A 12,248-nucleotide genomic window follows, 5' to 3' on the forward strand; every position below is an offset into this window, starting at 1 on the left:
ATTTGACTGGATGATCCCAAGGTGTTCTCAGGCCAGTGTAGAGATATCATCTCTCTACATAGTCTGTTTTTAAAGATACATTTCTAAACATTTTATTTTCATGAATTAGTTGCATCCATACCCAAGTCTTTAAATGTAGATTGTTGTTTTCAAAATCCGTGTCAGCTGTTGGTTTTGATGATCTGTGTCTATTGCATAACATACTGTATCACTATATTTACCTATTGCGCTTTGTCTGTTGTTCTCAACTTCATCCAGTCTCAGGTTTAGGGCCGACTCAGTCTCTGACATGGAGCTGCTGGCTGAAGTCCTCTCCTGATGGGCTTTGGCAACTACGGTGCTGGCCTTCTCCTGTTCCTCCACCCTGGTGCTGGAGCTCTTTGCTGCAGGCTGGACCCGCACAGAGCCGCTGGCTGTGCTGCTGGTGACGTTGCTGTAGTGGGAACTGGTCTGGTCTAGGTCTAGGTCAGAGTCTTCCAGGCTGTGGCTGAGTTCAGAGCTGGAGTCCTGGAGAGGCATGCTGTCTGTGGTGCTGCTGCTGCTTGGGCTTGGGGAGCTAGGGGTTGGGGTTGGGGTTGGGGTTGGGTTTGGGGCGGTGGTGCACACAGGTGGAGGTGGCTCTGATTTTACTGTCTGCGTTACCACAGTGGTAGCAGCAACGGTGGTTGACTGTGCAACATTGGTACGGAAGGTGATGGTAGGTATTTCTTCTTCCTGGCTATCGGGGGTGGCAGGGGCAGACGTTGAAGTGTCATCGGGGGTAATGGATGCTGGGGTGGGGGGAGGGGCTGGAGCCTTTCTTTTCCTTTGCTGGCTTTCTGAGCCAAGTCCCATCTGATAGAAAAAAAGTAGAAGAAAAGGAGAGACACAGTAGAAAGTTAATATATGTGAGAAACCTGTGCGTGTGTGTGCGTGTGTGTGTGTGTGTGTGTGTGTGTGTGTGTGTGTGTGTGTGTGTGTGTGTGTGTGTGTGTGTGTGTGTGTGTGTATGTGTGTGGTCTAACCATAAATCAGCCTGTCTACCAGGAGAGAAGTAGAGTTTACTACTGAGTAATTAAATCAAGTGGAGTTGTGGCAGGCAGTCTGAGTCTTTAAATCTATCAGAGTGCCAACATTCATTTTTAATTAAAACAAGACATATAACATCTAGCAGTAAAACAGTTAACTTGATGCAGTGGTATTGGCTATTACATATTAATACTGTATATGTGCGTTACTACGGTGTTAACCATAACTCTTCAAGGGGAAAATCCACCCTTTATCAAATGCAATGTTGTCTTGCAAAATGACTTGTAATAATGAATCACTGATGGGAATGAAGTGGCAGACCAGTGACCTGTTATTAGCTAAATGATGTCATTTATTCTATTTGTGCAAATACTAAACAAAGACACCTCGTGTTGTTCACGTATTGCCCAGCAGTTCAGTCGAAAAACATTTATTTTACCCTACATACATGGCTTGAAATTATGAAAAAATTAATATGTGGAGCCAGATACAGAAACTTAGATGGGTTGCATATGATACATAATTTAAAGGTCACATATTATGCTAAATGCACTTTTTAAATGTGTTCTAACATATCCATGGGTCCACGGTGTGCCTAGAGACTGCCAAAATATTTAGAAAAAATAACAATCTCTCCTGTTCTCACTCTCCCCCTTTCTGAAACCCCCACCCCTCCCCCCCAATATACTCCAGTCAGAATTTTCCCCTTTTCTGACCTCACAAACTGGAAAGCCAGAAGCTTCCACTGTGCAGTCCACACCCCTATTTCTTATTGGTCCACGGCCCTGACAGACAGAGGGCGAGGCGTATCTGGCTTCGCTTCCGGACAGGGGGCGGGGGCAGCTCAAAGATTGTATATTTACGAGGGGAGCTGCAGCTCTTTTTAAAAAATAGGCCATTGTGAGATTAGCTGAACATCAGCATAGTACAATAAATTATCTGAAAGTTTTTTTCAGCAAACAATTAAAGAAAAACGTATTAGGGACCACTAAAACCATATAATATGGTGTATAATAGAACCAAAAAGTGTATAATATGGGAGCTTTAAACCAAATTGTTTGGACTCTAGATTTAAACAATGGGTGAATAGTGGTATCACTGCTTACTGCACAGTTGTGGAGCAGACCTCAAGACAATATTTCCAGAAACTTAAAGATAAACATGATTTTTTTTATTTAAAGATTTCTAAACTATACCAGGGAATTGCAAAGGGTCGGGGAATTACTACAATGTATATCATGGAGAGAAAAATAATTGAATGTGAAAATACCTAGTCAACAATGGGAACACGTGCTCTACTACCTGGTCTACCCAATGGCGTGAATTTAGTTGGAAGAATCTTGTAAATTTTTTCATTACCCATAAATTGCAAAAATATCTTAGAACAATGAACCTTCCTCCATGTTGGAAAAACTGTGGGGAGGGGACGGAGGGGCGGACCACCACCAACTTTTTTGGCAGATTCTTGGGCTTCAAATACAATTGACATGTGTGCCACTTTATTTGGGTGATGTACCAGAAGTAACAGGAAACAATAAATACCTCTTAAAAACACTAACAGTGGCAGCAAAAAAGCCATTACTAGCAAATGGTTACAGGTAGACCCTCCTTCCATAAAAAAATGTCTAGAAATGTTAATAGAAACCCAAAACATGGAAAGACTAACATTCCTGCTGATATTGCTAACAGATCTGTACACTGCAAGATGGAAGAGGTTGATTGATTGTTTGCTGGATTGCTGTAACTGTGTGTGGCTGTATAAAAAAAAACACGATTATTGGCAGGGAACAACTTAAGACACTTAGACACTTCCTAACCTTCAAACTGGTTAAGGAGCATTTATTTTAAATGGGGGAAATAGGATACAAGAGGTATTAACAAACCAACCAAAGCAAGATAAGACCATTCACAGCCTCAGGTGTGAGTTGATCTCACTCTATGAAGTCAGTTATCTAAGAATCAACAAAAGTGCTGTGGACAGGTTTCAACAGTGTAGATGTCCTAATTTCTAGAGGATTGCTGCAGCCATTTTTCTTTACCGTGAAACTCATCAGAGAACATGCCCGGGGCTGCATGTGGGGTTGGGTATGAAGAACCTGTTCCAACTTGGAACCCGTTACAAGCAACCCGTTCCCAAGAACCGTGGAGTGATAGGTGCATAGTGCATTTCAATTCTGTTTAAATGTTCTAATCATGTAGCAATAAGGAACATTAAGGAAAGTAAAATGCTCACTGCAGACTTAGTGCACATATACAGTACTGGAGATATGTGTGTGTTTGAGTTCACCTCCAGTTCATGTCACATCCTCTCGTGACAAGATTTGTGTTGAATGGGTTGCACCTTAACCAGTTTGAAGGTATATACTGATATATATATATATATATATATATATATATATATATATATAATATATATATTATTGGATATTTTTCCATTATTTATTTCAATAGTTTAGGAATTATAATTGTTTTTGTTGATTATCCTTCAAAACCTGTGATAAATGGAGTGGAACTATCCTTTCAACTGTGAACAGTTGACAGTTTACTGGTTATAGCCTAAGAATTAAGGTAAGCTACTATTTGTTCCTGAAATGTTTGCCTTCCAAAACATTTGAAATGGGACCAGGATTTGATAAGAACCGGTTTGATAAGTAGAATCAGAATTGATCTAATTTAAACGATACCCAAACCGTGATGCAACACTATATGCATCTAGGATAGGGTTGCATCGTGCAACAGGACGAGAGAGATCAGGCCACCTTGCCTTTCTGCAGGCCAAATGGGTTCACACATGTGAACTTAGTGAACTCACTGCATGACATGCTATGGAAATACAAAAGGCCCCCAACTGGTTGTCTTTCTCTGTTTTGGTCTCCCGCTTCTGTCCCTCTCTGGCATTCATACATACATGAATACAGACATACCAGTGAATGTGGGGCAAAGTTGAAGCTGAAATGGATGACTGACTTGCCTATGAAGATAGATGTATGTGTGTGTGTGTGTGTGTGTGTGTGTGTGTGTGTGTGTGTGTGTGTGTGTGTGTGTGTGTGTGTGTGTGTGTGTGTGTGTGTTGCGTGTGTGTGTGCGTGCGTGCGCGTGCGCCCACGCATGTATGTGCAAGTCTGTTTATGTGTGTGTTCCCTGCAGAGTGAAACATAAGACTGCAGCAGAGCCCTGCATTGAAAGGAAGAGAGCTGTGGCTGCAACACACGTGCACAAACAATTTCTGTTTGACTGTATGAACACATACAAACATCCCGCACATGCAGACCAGTGGCTCACATGAGATGGAACAGTATATCTCATAACTGAAGCTGAGCTGGGGTGTATGGATTAGGGAGTAGTGAAGGGTTGCAGGGTTAAGTGTGTGCTGCTCTCATGGGCTTATTGGCGCCATGGCTGGGAACACAGCATGTACTTAAGATTGTTAAAAGGCTGAAGCCAAGACTCAAGACTCTGTATAAGACCACATTTAAGGTCATACTATACATTAAGCTAAGCTGACTATGTAATATGATTATTTATGTACTGTGTCTATGTTTGTTGTTCACTGTTTTGACATACACATCTGTTTTTCCCCCAGAGTTACGTTACACAGAGGAGAATAACTTTGTATCATCAAGAAAGATGGTCTTTTTTAGTGATCCAAAGAGGATTACTCTTTTTTCCCCAGCAGCTATATGCAGTGAGTGAGAGTTAGGATCTAGCCACCTTCGCTACAGTCTCAAGTCAACGTGGTGTCAAGACATCTCATGTTATGTCGCAGCAACTAAACACAATCTGGTCATCACCAGGAGTCCATTTATTTCTGATGGTTCATACAGGATGTAGTGACGTCATCAGCCCACCTCTGATTATCCACCTTTATAGTTTGTTCTACAGTCACTCCAGAAACAAGAGTGAAATAAAGAGCTTGATTACAGCTCTTCCAATGCTTTTCTGTCCTCCGCAGTGTTTCTGTCTCATTACTGATGCTTTGACTTAAGACTTCTTAAATCTATTTTGGAGTGTATAAGCTCAGCTGTTTTTTTTATTTTTTTAGTATTTTTTTTCTTATGCAGGCCAATAAGTTAGCACAATGTGTTGGTGAGAATGAAACAAATACATTTCTCATATTTTCTTTTGGATCAATATACTGTGTAAACAGAGTCTCTCCCGTCTCCTTTCTCTTGCTTTTGTATGGGCTTTGATGAAAGCACAATCGAGAAACAACACAACATACGTGGACATGGGTACATTTTGAAGCGCCTTTACACAAGAGCGCATAATAGGTCATGTCAGGACAGTCTGGTGTGTCTATTAAATGTTCCACTGTATGGTTTGAGAGGCAAAGGGGCCCATGTTAGAGCATGTTGATCATATAGGGCCACCCATGGAGGCTTCAACCTGTTGCGTGACCATTCATCAGTCGTGTTGACGGACTCTTGATGGGTCAGGGGCCTTGTGACAGAGCAACATAGCAGCGCAAAAGTGGAATGTGAAATGGAGTATGTGTGTGCGTATGAAAGGAGGGTTACACTGTGTGTTATTTTGAAAGTCTTAACAATGTGTTAGGAACAAAGGGGGGGGGATAGAAGAGGGTAGGTAAGGATAAGGAGACACATGCCTGACCCAGTTTCATTAAAGTACATTTTGTCCTACTAACCCACTGACATTTTTGGTCAATGGACTAATCTACTAATCACTTAAATCATATTGTGGATATACTATGAAAAGTTGGATCTGACAGATGCTTGGATGGGTCTGAACGACAACATAAAACATGACTGGGAAATCCCTAGTTATTGTATTACATATGAACTGTCTCTTTGCCTTTGCAAATAATACGTAACTTGTTGAATTATCTACACATAAGCGGAACTAGAAGAGGTTCTACTGAGGTTACTGAAAGTGACATACTGTGACTGCGGAGGTAAAATAAGCAGCTAAAGGTAATCAGATTACATTTAAATGGCATGCATGAAAAAAAGTATGCACTGCGTTTTTCTATAATCCACAACAGCTCAGTGATTACCTCTAAAATTACAATATTGATACTAATATTGATTACTGATTATCTGTTTGAAACTACACACACACACACGCGCACACACACACACACACACACACACACGCACACACACGCACACACACACACACACACACACATAGTATGAGACTGACAAAAACATGCATTTGTTATGCCCATCTGTCCTGGCTGGTCTCACACACAAGAGGTTTTGACAGTTTCAAGTGCAAACAGATCCCGTCCCACATAGGGCATTGAAAGGGTGACGTTGCCCCTAACTCACACTTTCATAATGATCAAGGTCAGTGCGTAAGAATAGAAAGCTTACAGTGCCTACCCACAGTACGCTTCAGTCACAACAACCAAGACATACAATACACAGGACATGTCATACGTAAATCTTCTGTAAATAAGTTGTTAGTGGGAATAGTAGCAAACTAAAATAAATTAATGAGTTAAAAAAGATTACAACTGTTTAATTGTGTGAACATACATCATTTAACTACCCCATACAGTGTATCTAATAAAGTCAGCATTCCATAAACAACCTGTAAAATAACGTTTAATATTTCCTGTTATAATGTTAAACTTGATAATGGTCAGTCCAACTGTATTCGAAAATATTGCATTTTTTCCAACACTGATGTTTCTGACTCAAGTATGTACTTGCAAACTAAACTTTTTGTAGCTCATGCAAAACTTGTATAGACTAAGATAATATTAAATTGTAAATAAGTATTTTTTTTGTCAATAACATTGAGGGCCTTTTGACAACGTATAAGGTACATTGTAGAACTAGAAACAGAGCACCTGCTGTTTTCCGCTGTGGCACAATGAACAAATACAGCAGATCTAAATGAAAGGATGAGAGAGGAGCAATGCAGCAAGCACAGAAACAAACTCATGCCATGATTTGTGGACACGTAAGGAAGGTGTTGTGCAGAAACCTCAGTCTCTCCACCATATTGTTAGACACACATACACAACTGGATACATACAATGAACACACACCCTCAGACATATCCAGGAAATCATCCCAAACCCCCCAAAAAAGTCCCATAGACCAATCAGAAAGCATATTGAGAAAAAAGCTGAAACTATTATTCTGTCGCTCACAGTAGGGGAGAACGGGGTAATTTGTCACATGGGTTGGATGTCACATTCGTTATATCTCGCCACCAGAGCGCGCTAGCTCTGAAATGTTGATATAAAAAAGGTCCAGAATTGGGATCAGAGGTCACATACATAGACTTCCTTGGAGGAAGACAGCTGCATTTCAGGTGAGAGGATGTTTTGTGTTTTTCATGTCAAATTCAAAATATTTTGCTTCTCAGTATTTTTCTTCTAGGCTTTTACACAATGGGTTTATAACAAAACACTTGTTACCCTCAGAAAGTGTGAAGGATAAACTATAGTTTAGATTGTGGTTAGCAAGCTAATTAGTTGTCAGATGGTTGTTGGCCTTGATGCTAGCAAGAAATTCAAGTTGGGGTTGGTCGTCAAATTTTATGGGGGGTTGGTTGTCACATGTTATCTCAAGGCTGCAGCCAGAAAAGGAACCCAATAACGAAAGAAATTGTCAAGCTGTATCCTCACTGACACCCCAGAGAAGGAAAGAATAGAGCAGGAAAAGGCAGCTAGCAAGCAAAAGAAAAAAGGGCAACAAAATCAAAACAACCCAGTGCATCCCAAACTAGACCAGCTGCCAAGGCTACAGAACGTTATGTAGGCCTATTTGTCAACTTGACAATGCAATTAAACATTCAAATTTGGTTCTGCCTCCTTGCCTTTTTTTTAAGATTTTTCCCATTAAGATAACATTGTGACAAACAACCCCATAGTGTGTGACAACCGACCCCTTGATGGGGTTGGTTGTCACAATGTGTCAGAGTGTCTTTGATGGTAAATTACTTCTTCATTACAATAAGTTGGAAAAAAAGAGAGACACACATTTCTAGCCAACACCTTAAGCTTCAATTTAATGTAGGAATGGCTATTGACAGATGTTTTGGTGATGAGCAATTCTCACTAGAGTAAAAAGTGTGCCTACTTACCCCGTTCTCCCCTACTGCAAACTGCAATTGCATGTATTTGCCTGGATTCCCCTTGAGACATGTAATCTCACACAGTTGAAACAGTGTTTTTTGCTCCCATGGTTCATCTGTTTTTTTTTCTTAACTAAGAGACACTCACCGAACTTGAATTCCCACATCGGAGCTCAATCGTCTCAGCAAACAGATGTGATATGAACTTTAACTTGTTCTCTGCATGTCTTTCCTGTGGCTCACTTTTTTATCTACATTATGAATCCATTTTCCAAAGTTTTTACAATTCTACATACGTCCTATGCCGTATTTCTGGGCAGTTAGTGTATTGCAAATTAAATTAGTTTTTCCAATTTGGTGACAGGAGTTTATGAATGTCGATTGAAATAAAATATGACAGCAGTGCAATACAAAATGTAATTCTATCTTTAGCTGGATAATCCATTGTAGAGTATTTGTAAACGTTTCTTACACACTTATACAGCCTGCTTAATGCCACTGATCTTGTTACTCTGCACCTCTTCTGCTCTTTAATGCTGTTTGGCCTCTGTTGAACTTTTCCCTCAACGTGTCCTCCTTCTACAAGGTGAGGCTGGTGTTAAGCGCATGCCATTCAGATTTTACGCTGTACTGCATTTGGGAAATATGATCCCAACGTTTATAGATTGTTAATGTTGCACAACCAAAGTACACACATGTAAAGCCCTCAGACCTGAGGTTACCTTGCTCTGACTTTTTGTCACTCTCCGTGACCTATCCAAGCCACTCACTTTCTCTCTGTTGCTCTCTATCCTCTCTTTGACTGGTTCTGCCTTACACTTTCCCTCTTTCTGCACACACAACACACACACCAGCACACATTTTGCTCTTACGCAAGAAGCACCTTCTGTTACCGAGCAGTGAAGCAGAAAGCTCTGAATTTCTCTGAACTCCTTTATCACGTGAGGCAATGTAGACATGGCTTCCTTTCCAAACCACAATAACAGATTGCCTATCACTTCGAAAAAACAAGGCTATGCTTTTCCAAACTCAATGTTCCAAAACATAATTTCTCTCTCTCATAACTCTCGTAGAGACAGCTACAGATTGTCGATTGTGAAGCTAAAGAAACAGCAAATGTAAACATTTCAGACCCCATATCGACTCCTGCATTCGAAAACATTGGTTTGTAAGAAGCTATGCTGATGATTACAAACAGCCTGGAACTTACTTCTTTAAAAAAAAATAAGTAGATACCAACAAAAAGCATTTCAAAGTCTGAACAAAACCTCAAAAATAATACCACACAGGAAATTGTTTACACAGGTTTATAGCTCAGTTATACCCTGGAAATCCAGACTCGCCGCTAGCAAATTTAATTTTGCTTTTCAGCTAACTCTGGGCACGAACCATTGGAGCTCGTTAACTATGTCAGAAAATTCCAAGTCACCAATCAAATCATACTATCTGATATGGGCGGGTGTAACCAGATGACGACAGTGATGCGCCGTCGAAGTCGTGATAGTCGACAACAAAAGTGGCTGTGGATACATTGTTTGAAACGGCTTTGGCCTCGACACTTAACAATGTGGACTTAGCTAAAAAAAAAAAAAAAAAAAAAGGAACAGAAGACGGTGCTCGAATCTTAGCAAGAAAGATGTATTTGCTGTTTTGCCGACCAGATACGGCAAACTTTAAATTTACCAGTAAGCACTTCTGGTCATTCTGAATACATCACCTTGCTTATTGCTCTGATCGTTTGTAGTCGGGCGTAGTGCTCTCAAATTGCGTGCAGTCAGTGGTATTTTGAAATGCATGTGTTGGTGCCCCCCATTGAGTTGGGGAGATACATTGCTTATTGCCAGACCCTACATTGTTCTAGATGTGGGTCTGGATTTCCAGGTTAAATACATACTTTATAAAATTAAAAGGGACGGCTGCAAAGGACAGAGCAACAGTGAAATGTCATTATGTAGCAATAATTACACATATTCTAAATGTGTCCATTATGATACAGAGTTTGTTTTATATATACAGTATTGCCCTACAATGTGGCCCCTAGACTCTGACACTCAATTATCAAAAGAGTCTTCGGTCTCAATGGGATATACCTGTATAAATAAAGGTTAAAAAAAATATATATATGTTAATCTATGTTAACAGCCCTTAGTGATCTCTCCTCCTCCAATTGCTTGAGGCATTTCGTCATCCTTATGGATTACATAATGTTGTCAATATCCATTAATGTGCCTTGAGAGCCTTTCATTATACTATCTATGCTTGAGAGTCACAATTAGTTGACCGCCTAAGCTTGTTCAGCACAAGTCTATCAGGAACAGTCATTGTGGAGAGCTGACCTCAGATAACCTGCTATCTTGTGCTTAATCCTCCTCTCGTCTTGAACACACACTCTCTCACTGTATACAGACAGTATCTACATAAGGTGGGGCAGTTTGGAACACAAAGCAGCATGCAGTAGATTTGAGACAGTGTTTTAAGAGCACGGCAAGTCTGAGTCAGCAAAGTCCTGCAAACATAACAAGTAGAGCAAAAATAAACTGCATAGTTGGTGATAAATCCTGTGTGAGTTCTGCCAGACGAGCTGGCCCACTTCCAGTCCGTCCCGTGTGAACAGACCTGTAAGTGAATTACTTTATTTTAAAGTGATACCATGACATCTCTTTTCCCTTTTGAAGATCATGAGACCCTCTGCTGACACGCAAAACCATGTTTAGTGCAGCCTACTGTCTCCTGCAACTAGAATGCCAAAGTTCATATCAATTTGAAAGTACAACTTGGATTTTTATTGTGACCCGATTTGATTTGACATGCGTCGTTGTTCCACAGATCTTAGACACGCAGAGCTCTTTAATACCAATTCCCCAGAGAAACTATCCTGATGAGACCTGGCTGCTATTCATTCAATGTTACAAAACTAAATCCTTTCTTAACGTACGTGCTGCTTATCTTTCCACACTTAACACCTCTTTGGTGTCCTCAGATAATTCTATATAGTGAGCACCTAAATGTTTACAACATATACAGTACATTCGGATTTTTACAAACCCTATTGCTGTTCTGTTATTCCTGTATGAGACATTTGTTGGCCCTAAGATCAAAAAGCAACAATATAAAACAGACAGAGCTGAAACACGAGAGGTGTCATGTCACCGCAGCATGACCTTGCAATGTGTGGACTGCGGACGTGCATGATTAAACATGAGACTTTGTGTTCGGTTCAGAGAGAGCTGGATACATCTATTATAAGAGCAGTCAATAAGTCCTCACATGACCGTACTACTCCTGTCTTGTGAAACTGCCCTTGTGACACCCTGTGGTTTCTCGGTATTTCAGCTCTGGTATCTGTCATAACTTTTAATCTGACAGGTGAACAGATACATTACTGTCTCCATCTGCAACAAATCCATTTTAAAGTACTAAAATCAATCTTAAGAATCCCCTATAAGGGGCTTCTTAATTCAGTCACAACGTACTGCAAAGAAGAAAGCATTGAATATTGTCTGGCTATGATAACTAGCCATATGTATGCCTTTACTGGTAGTAACCTTATTGTTAAGATCACTCTGCTATTATACATTGGACAGAGGACAGATAAGACTGAAAAACTGATGCCCCAACCCTATCGCTGCTATGATGAGCGTAGTAGAAACAGAGTACAAACTACCTGCTCCCCACAGGAGGGCCATTGCATTCGCAGCTCACCAGGCCCATCGTACCATCCTAATACAATATGTAGAATCTCTGGCTCTAGCCTAAACAGGCCTATTATTTGGAAGAAGATAGAAATGTGTCCATACTTTTCAAATTTCCATTGTTAACTAATCCACTTACATTTTGTGCCAATATTAAGTCAGAGTCAATCTTTGTTGTGTTCGATGCTTATTTTAAGGTTTGTTCTGCTTCTTTAATACATTTAAATAAACGGTAAAAAACATTCCCAATGAAAAATCCATCAAGAACTAATCCAAAAAATAAATAAAACGTATTATCAAGGGGAGGGAAGAGGGATTTTGGTTGCTAAACAACATTTCCTAGAATGCCGCCATAACAGTGTAATGAGACTGCAGGGAGGTGTTGCTCTAATGTAGACCATACAGGTCACTCTGACCACGAGGAGCTGAATGTCACGCCAAAACACCCAAAGGAAGGGCTGCATCAAACAGATTGCAGCTTTCAGATGTCAACCT

General features: G+C 40.4%; 1 protein-coding gene across 1 annotated transcript in view; it reads right to left on the reverse strand.

Annotated features, from left to right (window-relative positions):
* The window catches only part of cobl (cordon-bleu WH2 repeat protein), a 62,002-nt gene that overhangs the window by 15,949 nt on the left and 33,805 nt on the right, over positions 1–12,248 (reverse strand). Inside the window, exon 10 of the mRNA XM_080038861.1 lies at positions 222–834. Within this exon, the coding sequence (XP_079894987.1) occupies positions 222–834 (613 nt within the window). The remainder of the gene's footprint in view (positions 1–221; positions 835–12,248) is intronic.

This window comes from Ammodytes marinus (genome assembly GCF_949987685.1).
Source record: "Ammodytes marinus genome assembly, chromosome: 13".
NCBI classification, from domain to species: Eukaryota; Metazoa; Chordata; class Actinopteri; order Uranoscopiformes; family Ammodytidae; genus Ammodytes; species Ammodytes marinus.